Source organism: Egretta garzetta, unplaced genomic scaffold (genome assembly GCF_000687185.1).
Source record: "Egretta garzetta isolate BGI_Z169 unplaced genomic scaffold, ASM68718v1 scaffold329, whole genome shotgun sequence".
Lineage (NCBI taxonomy): Eukaryota > Metazoa > Chordata > Aves > Pelecaniformes > Ardeidae > Egretta > Egretta garzetta.
In genome coordinates, this window is record NW_009269999.1 from 6,236,359 (window position 1) to 6,249,814 (window position 13,456).

Consider the following 13,456-nt stretch of genomic DNA (forward strand, 5'->3'; position numbering starts at 1 on the left):
AAGCTGATTCATTTTCATTCAAGGAACTGTGCTACTGTGCAGTAGTATGCTGTAAAATTACTGATAACAATCCTTTCTACTTGGTTTATTCAAAAATATGAGGAGTTACCGGATTAGAAAGTAGAATTTTGTTTAGGTTGATCCTTTGTAAAACATGAAATAAGTTTACAAATTTAAATTGCTCTGTTGGGCTTGCTTAATTCCGAGAAATTCAGTTTAAAGGATGTCACATTATGAGGTAAATCAGAAGAGAAGAGAAGCAGCAGGACTTCCCCTGGCAGAGGTGTTTAGCTTAGACAACTGGCTAACATGTATAGATGTGAACAGCTTTCCCATGGGGGTGGTTGTTCCTGTGTGGTTCTCCTGCATAGTAATAATGATCTACAGTATTTTTTGTGGTGAGATTTTATACTCCCAGCTTCGGTCCATGACAGATTTTACAAGACTACATTATACACTTCTGGAAAACTAGGTTCAGTCAGAGATCATAGAAACATACTTTACATTGAAGTGCAAAAGAACCCTTGTTTCCTTTCTGCACAATCTAGGTGGCTTTTTTTTCTTTTCCTAAGGAGATTTTTTTTTTTCCCCTTAAATAGACAAATGGGGGTAGAACAATCTGGAGATCAGCAAGACAAAATTAAAATGAGCACCTTTTCTGTGGTAGTCAGCAGTTTATTTTTTTAATTTCTTCAGCCTTTTCATGTTGAGGTGATCTCCACATCGTTTTACCAGTTTGTATTTGTGCTCAGAAGTATTTCTGGGTAGCAGAAAAACCTAAACCAAACCTAAACAAACCTTTTCAAATTTAAAAAAAATTAATTTCACTGCTTTCATTCCATTCCTCCTTAATTACGTTCAAAGTACTGCACTTACTTAACTGTTTTTCCTGTTCTGTTTTGCTTGTTGTCATACACTTAATTTTCCTTTCATTAATTGCTTCATTCTTTAATTATTGTAGCTGTTCTTACAAGTTTCTTTCTGTTAACATAAATACTGGTGTGAGAAGGTAGATATTATATATATTTAATATATAAGCTACATGAAAACACTGTATGTGTGCTTCTCCTCCTGTTCCCTGCTTTGTGCAAGAGTAAAAATTCTAAAATGAGAAGACAGTGATGCATAAGGCATTTCACGGTACAGCATTCCCTTCCAAAAATTAATTGGTCTTGTGGTGCTGCAAATGGTAAAAGACACGCTACTGAAAATAAAGCAATCAAAAAGTCACATAAAGCAGAATGGCACAGCAGCTATTTTTGGTCATTTTCATTTATAATTCTAGCTATATTTTTAAATAAAATAAAAAATTCTAAGCATTCACCCCCATTAAGAATGAAGGAATGAACATTATTTTCAGAACTTATATTAATTCACTTCTGAATGATTTCTAGCAACTCAAAGTAGTGTTCTTCTATCATAAAGGAAAAATCCCACATTCTTTTTCAAAGTGTGTATGTTCACATGTGAACTGTGTATTTGTTTCAGAATCACACCTGTTAGTAATTATTTTAAATAGTTTAAAATATAATGAAGAGTAATAAGTTTACCAGCATTTTAAATGACAAAAATACTTTTCACATCATGCCAATGCTATATAACAGTATTTATCTGACAAAATGTCAAAATAGACTTTTACTGAATGAAGATTTATTTAAATTCCACCTTACAAAAGGTACCCTATGCCATATTCAGTAATTGCATTAAAGATATTAAGACTGCAAAGTAAGCTCATGAATTTAGGGTGTATCAAAATTAACTGAGCTGTCTTGGTCCATCTGTAGTGCTCATCAGTATCATAAATGTATTGCTCAGTTTATCCCACAGGACCATCATGGTGGAAGGAGGAGAAGCAGTCAGTTCCCCTAGCATGCTCCCGCAACCCCTTTTAGACATGCAGAAGAAGTCCTTGTATCTTTGTGTGGCATTTAGCCGTGTTTTCTGTGGGCTGAATGCAGCATGTGGTCTTTGGGACAGTTACTGGAGTGTTGGCAAGGCAGCCATTGACTGGGTATGGTTAAGATATCTGTGTATTTAATAAAAGCTTAAAAAGAGGGGGTGGGGGGGAATGTTAAACAGTGCACATTTCGGTAATCATGCCCAGTAAGATATTCAAGTACGCGGTGGAGGAGGTCTCCTAGTCCCACTGCTATGTTCCCATTCAGCACACAGACACTCCTGCCCTGAGAGAGACTTTTCTGACTGAAAGGTGTAGGTGCCAGTTTGATCACCTTTAAGACACAGGAAATTATACCATGCTTTTTTCTTGGAATAAAATTCTTTCTAATTTAGTTGGCTTAGATTTTTTTGTTGATAAAAAGATCTAGGTATGAGTGAAGCACAGCCAGAAGTGAAAAATTGTGTAAAAATACAGGATAACCGCAGAAATAGCTGAAAATATTTCTATAGTCCTTTGATCAGTCTTTCAATGGAATTAAATTCAAGTTGTTTCATACAACAGGGTTTTTTTTTTCTCACTGGTGTAGATTCTGCGTCATCAATTTCTATAATTGGATTTCACTATTTTAAATTTTAGATACTATCTTAAAGCAGTAGATGAGTGTACAATGATTCTCCTTGCTTGTAATATTTCACTCCCAAATTCCACTCCCAAAATGCACTCTCTTTGCAGGTTAAAGACTAACCATGCCTGGCCTCCAAAATCTTTTAGCTGCTTTCTGCCACAGGAGTTTTGGTCTCTTTCTGTTTTGTCAAAAAGCTGAGATGTTTTGCTTCTCTTTGGGTAGTGGCAGGGGATGGGGCTGGCAAGGAGAGGGGTGGGAGGCTGGCAGCATTGCAAGACTGTTTAGTACTTCACTTTTCTCTCTCATTTTTGGAAGATTTTTATGTTTTAATTTTTACAGATTTTTGAAGTTTAAAAACAGACCTTCCTTTAGGTATGTATGCTTTTCTGAATGTGTTTCCTGGATGAAGAAGAAAATGTGTCACCCAATATAACAAGGGATCTAGTATTTAAAAAATGGCTGTACTCCGAGAACTACTTTGTTATTGATTGATTGATTAAAATGGAAATAATGCTTAGATAATAACATTATACTTAAACCTTACTAAGCTTTAAGTTTGCTCCAAGGTCTTTCCTTATCTTATAGCAACATACTCATGATAGTTTTTCATATGAGCACAGAGAAGGCACCTTTCGGCACAGATCTGTGGCCAACAAGATGTAGAGACAGATCTTCTGCTTAATCAAAATAATCTTCTAATGCTGTGTTAGGATCTGGCCTGTGGCATGAATGAGGAAGTGGTATAGCTAAATGTCACAATATTGATTACAATTATTGCCTTTAAGAAAGGGTCATGGAAGACGTCTAGGGCTGTGTGAACTCAGTGGTGTGAACAGTTCTTGATGAGATTAGCGATGAAGATGTCAACGCAGCAAGAGCTATGAGATTATGTAGTATGCTTACAGGGCACTGTTTGACAAATGGGTTTTGAAGTAGCCTGATAGTAACCATCGCAGAAGGCTAGCAGTTACTTTTTGGGTAGAATATGGTTTGGAAGAAAGGATGTGTTTATTAATTTCTTTCACTTTCTGGATGTAAAGAGAGGATTGGCATTCGGCTTAGAGGAAAATTCAGTAAACTTGAAAGACAAGTGCTTTTCATACATTTTGTAGTGTTGCAGGAAAAGAAACTATTTTAGGAATATGGGGAAGGTTAGAGCTTTCTGACATGCAGAAAACTTGTGTTTATGATGATGTGTTTATGATTAATTTAATCTCAATTTAAAATTTTGAATTTGTCCATAAGAATTAAATTAAATATTCTTAAATAAGAGTGGGAGGAAAAATGTCAGTGATTACATTTAAAGAATTAGGAATATTTCTTAAGAGTTCTGTGGTACTTTTAGATAACCTCAATCTCACTGGCACTCGATCTCTAAGGCACATGCCTAGGACTTTATACCAGCCTTGGCAAATTTCAGTCATACAGATTGTACTTTCTGCAGCACAAACCACTTTCAGAATTGATTAAGAACAGTCAAATAACTCAAGAACAATTTTAAAATACAGTTTTAATGAAGTATCAGGTCTGACAGTAGACAAGAGTTTCTTTCATACTGCCCTCTTGTTTAATCCCCTACAAAACGAGGCTCTGCTAAAATTGCTGCAGACAGGCACGTGCTGGGGCTCTTGTGCGGCTGCAGAGCAGCGGTTCCAGCGGGATGCCGTGGAGGACCCGTACGGTGTCAGACCAACAGCGTGGGTTGAGACCACGCAGAGGAGGATGCAGGGGGTAGTGCTGAAAATGGGTGTAGATCTGCTCTTAGTTCCTGTGTAGGTGCAGCCCTGAGAGTCTCATCTGGTTCTGCTAATTAAGCTAAGTAATTTTGGACCATGTTGTTCAGGGTCCCTCTTGATAAGTACTACCGAACAGATAATCCCAACAGTCTTGCAGATAGTAAAATGATTTCTGTAGTGAATTTCAGTGTGGTATTTTTACTGACAGTTGGTAGGAGCAGCTTAATAAACTGAGTAAGCAATTGGCATGCACTGCAAACTTCAGTTTTACTCTCTGAATCTTAAAAGCATTAGATGTTTCTTCCAATTTAATATCTGCATAATGGATATGGATGGCAGGATATGCTGCTGCCAGGCAGCTCTCAGCAGCCTCTAACAGGCTAGCGTAGACTTCCAGAGCAACAGCGTTTTTCCACTCACGTTATCCATCTCGTGCCAAATATGCTGAGACTCAGTTTTTGCGCAAGGTACTAATAAAAGTTGTGCTTCGGCCCTGTTTTCCCCCAGCTCTGCATGCTGTGGTTCGGGCCCGGGGGTGGAACAGGCGGCATGTGAATGCGATGTGACTCACCTCGCTCCTGCTCCCATCCTTGCTGGCTCTTGCCCTGCCATAGCAAAATGGCAGAGGAGTCCTCCAGCCTGCCTCTCTCCTTTCTCTCTCTTTATTTTTTTAAAATCCTTTCACTAATGTTCCCTCCCATTGTAAAGAACAAGATGGAAATGAATTCTTGGGGCATTGCTGCTGATTTCCTCTAGTTACGGAATCAGAAGAGCACCATTATCACTGAATTTCATACAGGCAGCTGTGGGAGACAAAAACTCCCTTCTGTTCATGCCGGGTACAGTAATTCTTTAGCCGCCTGTGCAGTGTACGTGCAGTCCAATTTTTGGCAGGTATTCCATAGGCATGTTGTATTATTTCCTCTCTTACTTTGCTCTGTTCTCCTCTCCTCCCCCTTGGGTTACTCTCTGGAAATGTTTTTTCAGCTCTTGTATCTGCTTGCTGACACATTACTTTGGTTTGCATGTTAACATGGTTGATCTTTACAGAAAGCAATTTTAAATGATTGTTCGTTTATTACGTGTACGAATGAGCTGATAGACACAGGCCATTTAAAACTATGTAAAATATCTGAATTAGAAAAATGCCTTCTACACATCCTATTATTTCCTCCTTGTTCTAGAAGGGAATAAACAATTTACAGCTTTTAGGCTTTGACAGCTTTTAGCACTTTTCTGGATGCAGTGTAAAATCGTTCCTTCGTGCTGCTGTCCATTACCAATTCCCTGAATTTTTGGTGAGGTTGGGCCTGTGTTTCTCTTGTCATCGGAGCTGAGCATGCATCCCCAGCCAGGGCTGAGGGGTTTGTAGAAGCCAGGCAGTCCTCCTCCTGTACACCTCTGAGTCTCTGAATTCAGTCTGTTGCAAACAGGTCAGTTGTGTGAGCTCACACATTTCAACCTTATGAAACGGGTGGTTTTTTTGTCAAGTGTGTGTGTTATTTGGGTTTTTTAAGTTCCAGTTCTCAAATCAGCCAATTTGGGACCCTGCACCTTTTGTTACCTTCCGTGCTAGAGGTACACATTCAGTGTGTGAGGCACAGCGCAGTTTTAACTCATCATAAACAAGATACTGGGAAGCAAAAGTCTACAGCGTGTCCACAAGAACTATGCAGAGAACAGATATTTTGTTAGCTCAGAGTTTCGTAATCCTGTGTGAAAGAATTTTGAGGGGAAAAAACTGTTTCAGTTGGTTGTAAATAAGTGGATTATTCTTGCGGGTTTTTTCCTATCTCTCTGTTTTGTACTGTGTCTTAATACTAATACTTCAAAACAAAAATCCAAACATTTGATATTGTCAGAATATTTTTTTTCCTTTTCTGTTCCATGTAAGCGGAACTGCTTGGGGCAGCCCACTCTGTCAGTGCCTGGCTCTTGTAGAGGTTTCCTGACAGTTTCCGTTTCTGCTGGAGCTTTCTCAGTTGAGCCCCTACCACATCTATTGACTTCATTGTCCTCTTCCAAAGCCAACCTTGTCATATAACTGGTTTGGAGTATGCGTGTGCTCTTGGTCAAGGGGGGCTCTAAGTATGTATCTAAATCTTTTTAATGCTGTCCTAATTTGGGGGTGGTTGGACATTTTCTGTCAAGCCCGCAAAAGGTAAAAAAAGTCTCATGGTGTTTTCACCCTTGTCCACACTAAAGTATAATATGAACATAAATTGTAAGCCCTTATTACCCATGTGGTGACATGGTATCTTATACTGCAGATCAGCTGGGCTGCTCTTAAATCTGTTGAGTTTTACTGTCTAAAGATACACAATGGCTACCAGGAGCAGAAACGTCTTTTTAAATAATTTCAATCTTTCATGGAAGCTATAATGTAATAGGAAACTTTTAAGCTGGGAGAAATAATTTGTGCAGTTTCCTTCCCATATAGGTAGCCCTATGTGATTTTCTTTAAGGTGACAATAATATTGAACAGAATGACCACACATCCATGCCCTTCCTGTTCCACACTTTGCACTCAAAGTGGCTGTCTCCACTCATTTTCAATGCCTGGTACAAAGTGGCATCCCCATTACCTTGAAGTCAGCCCTGAGGCTTCAACCTTAAGTCCTTTTTCATCACAGTGTAGGAATGGTGCATGTTTGAAGGAATCAAAAACTGGAATCTGAATGCTAACACGTCTCAAGTGAATACAGGTTAATGAGGTCTTGCAGTGGTTTGGATGGGGGGAGTCCTGCAGGGGCAGCAAGGTCACCCTGCTGGGCAGCAGTACTCCTCTGTGGCCTATTTTGACACTCTGCCCATTAGATAACACCAATATTTAAAATTCCAAAAAGACAAATCCCACTAAGCTTCTGAGCAGTTCTTTAATTACGTTATATATATGTAACTTTAGGCATTATTATCTTCTCTAATATGTGCAGCTAAATAACTGTCATCATTTCTGTTTATGTTTCTGGCAGAAAAGAGTGGTGGAACAACTTCGAAAGAATTTGATAGTGAAGCAGGAGCAGCCAGACAGTAAGTTTCAAATACAGCCATTGGCACAGTCAGAAAACAAACTACAGACACCACAGCCACAACCACTACAACAGCTACAGCAACACCACCATCAACAGCAGCAGCAGTCTACTGCAACCTCTCCAAACGTGATTGGATCACAGGTAAAAATCTCTACAATAATTCTTTTCCTTGCTGAAGGTGAAGTTCACTGAAAAAAAAAAAAAAAACCAACACACAAAGAAAGGTGCAGAGAGAAAATGATAAACTTTTATTTAGGCCTGTTAGTGTACCAATTTGAATTTCTCCTTTTTTGCATATGCACATATGGGTCTTGTGTTTTTTTTCAGCAATAACCTCCTATTTGAGTTAAAAAAAAATGTAGTGTTTAAAAGTCAGATCAGAACCTCACAGAAAAGAAGGGTGGCAGTATCACCTGTCTTAAAAATAAACGAAAGTTTAGCACATGAACCTGTCTTTTCCATAGGTGCATGAATGATTGTCTGTCCATGCCCAGTAGATCTCAAGAAGCAGTAAAGGCTCCATGCACTGTATGAGGTGTATAACTAAAGTAATTTCTTTTTAAAAGACTAACAGAGTGCTCACTGTATCTGTGAACAAAATGTAAGAAAACAGTTCCCTCTTCTTTCTGCTTGGTTCTTTTTATACAGGCATTGCTCGTATCAAATAATACTTACCTGAGTCTTCACAGATTAGTCTAAAAGTATACAATGGTAATTGCAACGTTTGAATTTTAGAAAGTAGTGTCTTTATTGGGGAGGTACACTGAATTTCAGTACAGTATCGGATTAGAGACATAATCCCAGAACTCACCAGAGAAAGTGGTGTGCTTTTACTGAGAGGGGAATTCCAAGCTGATTCAAAGTCTCTGCTGTTCAGATGCTTAGAATCCCCAAAGTCTGCTAATAAAACAGCAAGAAAGCGCAGGGAGGTGTTTTGTAAAAAGAAGTGCATGTGAGGTCTTTTTTCGCATTGGTGCAACCTCAGCAGTTCACATTTACCTGGGTAGGCAGCTGGCAGAATTCACGCATAAAGTTTACTTTCTGCACATTGCAACCATAGCTTTGCCCAATGGTGGTTCTTGCCTTCCCTTTTTCTGGAAACAGAAGGGGGAGAAATGGTTGGGCTGTTTATTTTCTCATTAACTCAACAGGTTGTTTTGGATGCTGTCTGAAAATGTATTCGAGAGACTTAGGTAATTGGATTTTTGAGAAAAAAATATTGAAGAAATTAAGCAAACTGAACTAAGGAAAAGGTATTTTTGAGCAGCAACATCTATATCAAAGCTAAAACAAAGAAGTAAATATTACTGTATCCTAAAATATTTACAGGCAAACAACGGATCGCTATTTGCTGTATCACTGGTCTCTGTTTTTCAGCCAGGAAACATGACTGCAAAAGCAGTTTCTTGCATTTCTCCGTATTCCACACTTCGCATTCGTGCATTAACTTCCAGGTCATCTTCTGGGTTGTAAAAATTGAGGTTTTGTTCAAAGTTAAAGAGCCCCCTAGTGAAACAGTCAAAAAACTGCTACACGCTTTTGACTATCATTGATACAGTTGTACTTGGAAAGTAATTATAAATGGAAAGGCAGGTCATCCTATCATTTGAATAAATAAGCCAGCTTTTATCCTTAACACTGTTCTATTTTTATTTATGTTGGTATAATTCTGACGTAACCTCACTTGCTTCTCTACACATTTTGCATCTAAGGTTGTGCCTCTGCCCTTCAATCTCTTTCAGCAAAGAAAAGTAAAATATTTTGTCTCTAGAAAGTTTTTTGGTGCTTGCCTTTGTAAATAATACCTCTTTCAACCTGTGTCAGTAAAGACAATTCTTTCAATGGTTATTTTCAGAGTAATTCAATTTAGGAATCAAGGTATATATGCTGCCTTAATAGTGACATATTAATAGACTTAATATAATTCAGTAAGAAGAGCTTTTTAAATTATCATAAAGCAGCAAGCCTGCTAAAAGGTCGTATTATTGCAGTGTTTTTATGTGAAATAATACAAACTTACTATGAACACCGCTTCAGTATGAATTCATGCATTGAAAACTTTTTAGAATAACCAAGGTAATTAATGCTCAGCAAAGTAAAGGGGATATTCAAGCTCTGTGATCTGCTGACTGAAACTGTACTCTTAGTACTTACAGACTTGCTAGAACCCCTTGAAAGAGTCACCGTCTTGTATTACATGATTGATTACACTTTTCTTTAAAATGTTTATGGATGAGTGTCATGCTTGTGGAAATGATACCATGTTACATCTCATTGGAAAAGCTTGAATAATGTTGCTGTATTAGGGGAATGGGGCCGCTTGCTTCGGAGGAGGTGCAGCAGAGGTCAATAAGAAGCTCTTGAATATCAGATAAAAGGTTAAGGGAATTGTTCATGTTGTGAGAAGAAAAAGTTAATTATGTCTGGATTTTGTATAAATGTATAAACGTCACTAAATTGAAACATTAATTATCTTTTTGCCATTATTACAGTGTTTGAATTTTTTCATGCTTGTGCATAATTAACAGTTAGGGGATATAGTTTAAGCATTATGAGATTAGAGGTGTGAAAGTTAACTGTGTTTTTGTTTAAGGAAATAACATTGGTGAAAATACTGAAGAATCCAACTGGAAATATATTTGTATTATTTTATTAGAAGAGAAAGGTCTTGTATGATTAAAATCAAGCAGTCTAAATGAGGCGTGTTCAGAACACAAAAAAGACTGCCTGATCCCTGCTTCTCCATTTTTTCTGTTTTAGAGCCTAGCACTGATATTAGGAGAGATTGGTGGTTATTTCATACTAGGGGCACTTGATCATGCCAGTAACTATTTTGAAAATGCAGTGCCATTGGTACAATGGATTTTTTACATGGAAGAGAAAAGAAATAAGCTCATTTGCCATTCTGTTGAGTGTCACTTGTCATGAGTTTTCTGTATACGTTGTATTCTGGTTTTATATGGAGACTCTCTTGCCTTGTTGCTTTTTGAATGAGATTTGTAATTGTCCATTGTTCCCTTAAGATCTTAGAAGGCAGTATATTTTAAAACAAAACTATGACATTATAGTTGTTTTAACTTTGGAATTTGTGGGCTTAGTATATTCAGGCATTTCAGGTAAATGCTGGCAGTAAGGGATTCAAAACCACTGTCTTTAAAAACAGGCTGAGAGCAATCATGGCATCACATACGTGTTCTAAAACCACCCCATTCCACAGAAGTTAAACTTAATCACCTGCAGCTGGACAGGCTAACAGCCGGCTCTTAGAACTTCAGGACAGGCCTACTGATATTCTTAGGAAAGAAAGTTAAGGGCTAAATAATTGTGAGTATGGCTAAAACTGAAATTTGGGATACCCAAAATCAAAATGCATTTTTGTTCTTAAAGAAACCAGTTTATGAATGTTTTTTTCTTCCTCTGAGGTATCTCTGTGAATAAAGCTTCCATTTGAAAATCTGTTTTAATTGGTGAGAGACTAGTTTGCTGGTATGTTTCATAAACCTCTACCTTATAGGTTTGATATTGATGGTGCATATTTGGAAGTAATATGAAACTAGAAGATCCAAAAGCGCATATGCCACTACTAATATTTGATTGTCATTTTCTCAGGAATTTGTTTTGTATCAATCTGCAATGCTGCAGATGATTAAAATAGACCCAACAGGTGCCCCAAGTGAGAATCCTTTCTAGCTATCCAGTTTTCAAAGGCGTAAGATAATGTGCTTGTGGGAACAACAGGTAGATAGACTCAGTGCTGCCTTTTCTTTCTCTTACTGTCTATTGTTTCTGACTAACCAACCCACGACCTGTCTGATATGAAGTGTCTCTGTCTCTTACAGTGTATTTTCTGTTTCCCTTAGAAAACTGTAACTACAGCTTCTATGATCACCACTAAGACACTACCTCTCGTCTTGAAAGCAGCAACTGCGACCATGCCTGCCTCTGTTGTGGGTCAGAGACCTACCATTGCCATGGTTACTGCTATCAACAACAATCAGAAAGCAGTCCTCAGCACTGATGCGCAGAATGCACCAGTCAACCTCCAGACAACAAATAAGGTCACTGGGCCAGGAGCTGAGGCAGTCCAAATAGTGGCAAAAAACACAGTAACTTTGGTAAGCGTTTCATGTGTTTGCCCTGCAGATATGTGTGGGTTTAGTTTACAAGAGGGCTATTAAAAAAATAAACAGTCAGGGTTTTGCACAGAAAGACTAGTCGGGACATGTCGTGAGTCTTTACTAGTTGACATTGTTAAAATGACAGGCTAAGAGAAAAGCATTTACTGTCTACATGGGTTGTTATTACTGCTTTGCTTTATAGAATTAAATCAGTACTGTCATCACCTCTGTGTAAAATTTCCCCTGTTAGTAATGGTTAGTCATGGGGAAGTAAAAATTGTTTCGCCCCTACCTAATCTGTGTGGCTGTCTTCTGCAGAATTCCTACTCTTTTCTTTGGTAAAGGAAATGTCAGACTTTCTTCATTTGATCAGTTTGGGTTTTCATCTTAGATTTTTTTGAGTCACTCTCTGTCATTCCCTTTGTGTGATAAAGTCTCTGGTGCTAGACACATCATTAAATGCCCACTACCATGTCTTCACTCACCGCTTTTTCATGCATGCATGCAGAACCCGTTTCTTTAAGCATATATTTTGGAAAGTGCTTTGATGACATCACACAGTGTTTTCCAGAATAGTTAGCCACCTAGAAATGAAAGAAGTAGTGTTTTAGAATTAAGTTATATAGGCTTCTTGGTCTGGAAACCATCATGACCGGGAAATTTTACTTCTGGAGTAAAGGTTAAAGCTTCACTAAACATAAATCAAATTTATCTTTATTGAAAAATACAGTTTAATGATGCAAATGGACGAGATTTTGCTTCATAATGAGGCATATGTTTGCAACCAGAATGGAGACAACTATTTGAGCAGAGTTTTTTCTACTGTCATTCCCTGCACCACTCTCATCTGTCCTTTGTGTCTGTGCTTCGTTTCTTTGCTGAATAACTTAGGTTTGGGGAGGTGATTCTGTTTTAGTAATAGCCCATGATTTATGTTTCTGTAGCAAATTTCATCAAAAATCTCAGAATATTTTCCCAAGCATTAATTAATCAGTACAAGACCTTTTTGAAGTAAATTGCAATCTTATGTGGGTGGACAGAAGTACAGAAGGGTGGAAACTAACATGGACATTAATTTCAGAGAATCTGACAGAGTACTCAGGGTAGCTCGTAATGCTCTTCAGAGGTTATCGTGTGGCAGCTCCATCTAACTGATTTCAGTTAGACAGGGAAGTACTTAGGATGCCTTAAAATCAGATCTTAATTGTTTCAAATGAATGGCCTACTTTAGAAAATTTGAAGTTGTGTATTTCAGAGCCCCTCATGGTGTCATTAATATTGCTGAAAGAGTTGTAACTTCCAGATCTTTTCTATTTGTGTGAGACACTCTCTCATTCTTCTGTATGCTATTCAATGTGAAGGGACAATAGTTCATATAGCTGGACTGAAGTCTGTTATTATTTTCTGTCTGTTGTAAAGCCAGTGTTTGACTATTAAAATAAATAGGAGTTTTCATTATCTTCAAATGAAATGGTTTGAGATTGGAAAGCACAGTAGTTAGTACAGTTGAACTACAAGGAAAGATACCTTCAATTTATAAAGCAAAGTGTGTAGGAACTGGAAAGTAAGACTAGCTCTGTCTTTAATAAGTTTCTAATGAGGAACCTGTTACTGTGAAAAATTATTTACAGAGCGGAAAACCAGGGACATCAGGTCTGAAAATATATTCAGGATGTTGATTTTGGCGAACAACTTTTCCTATTACTGAACTCTCTTATGTTCTTATAGCAGGTTCAGGCTACGCCTCAGCCCATAAAAGTGCCGCAGTTCATCCCTCCTCCCAGACTTACTCCTCGTCCAAATTTTCTTCCACAGGTGAGTGTACAGAGAACAAGCAATAGAAGAAGGAATTTAATTATAGCATAGATAGCAGACACTTTCTATGAACATCGGTTTTGTTAGTCTTTATTGATGATCTGGTGGAGGAGACAATTCATCCTCGACAGGTTTGCAGATGATGCCAAATTTGAGGGTGCAGTCACAACTCTTGAGGGCAGTGCTGACATTCAGAGCGGGTCCTAGACAGAACAGAGGAATGGGCCAGC

General features: G+C 38.0%; 1 protein-coding gene across 4 annotated transcripts in view; it reads left to right on the plus strand.

Moving 5' to 3' along the window:
* The window catches only part of PHF21A (PHD finger protein 21A), a 138,723-nt gene that overhangs the window by 96,797 nt on the left and 28,470 nt on the right, over positions 1 to 13,456 (plus strand). For all 4 annotated transcript variants that reach the window (XM_035902921.1, XM_009647595.2, XM_009647598.2 and 1 more), the window contains exons 6-8: positions 7,234 to 7,434; positions 11,154 to 11,408; positions 13,140 to 13,226. In XM_035902921.1, the coding sequence (XP_035758814.1) occupies positions 7,234 to 7,434; positions 11,154 to 11,408; positions 13,140 to 13,226 (543 nt within the window). The remainder of the gene's footprint in view (positions 1 to 7,233; positions 7,435 to 11,153; positions 11,409 to 13,139; positions 13,227 to 13,456) is intronic.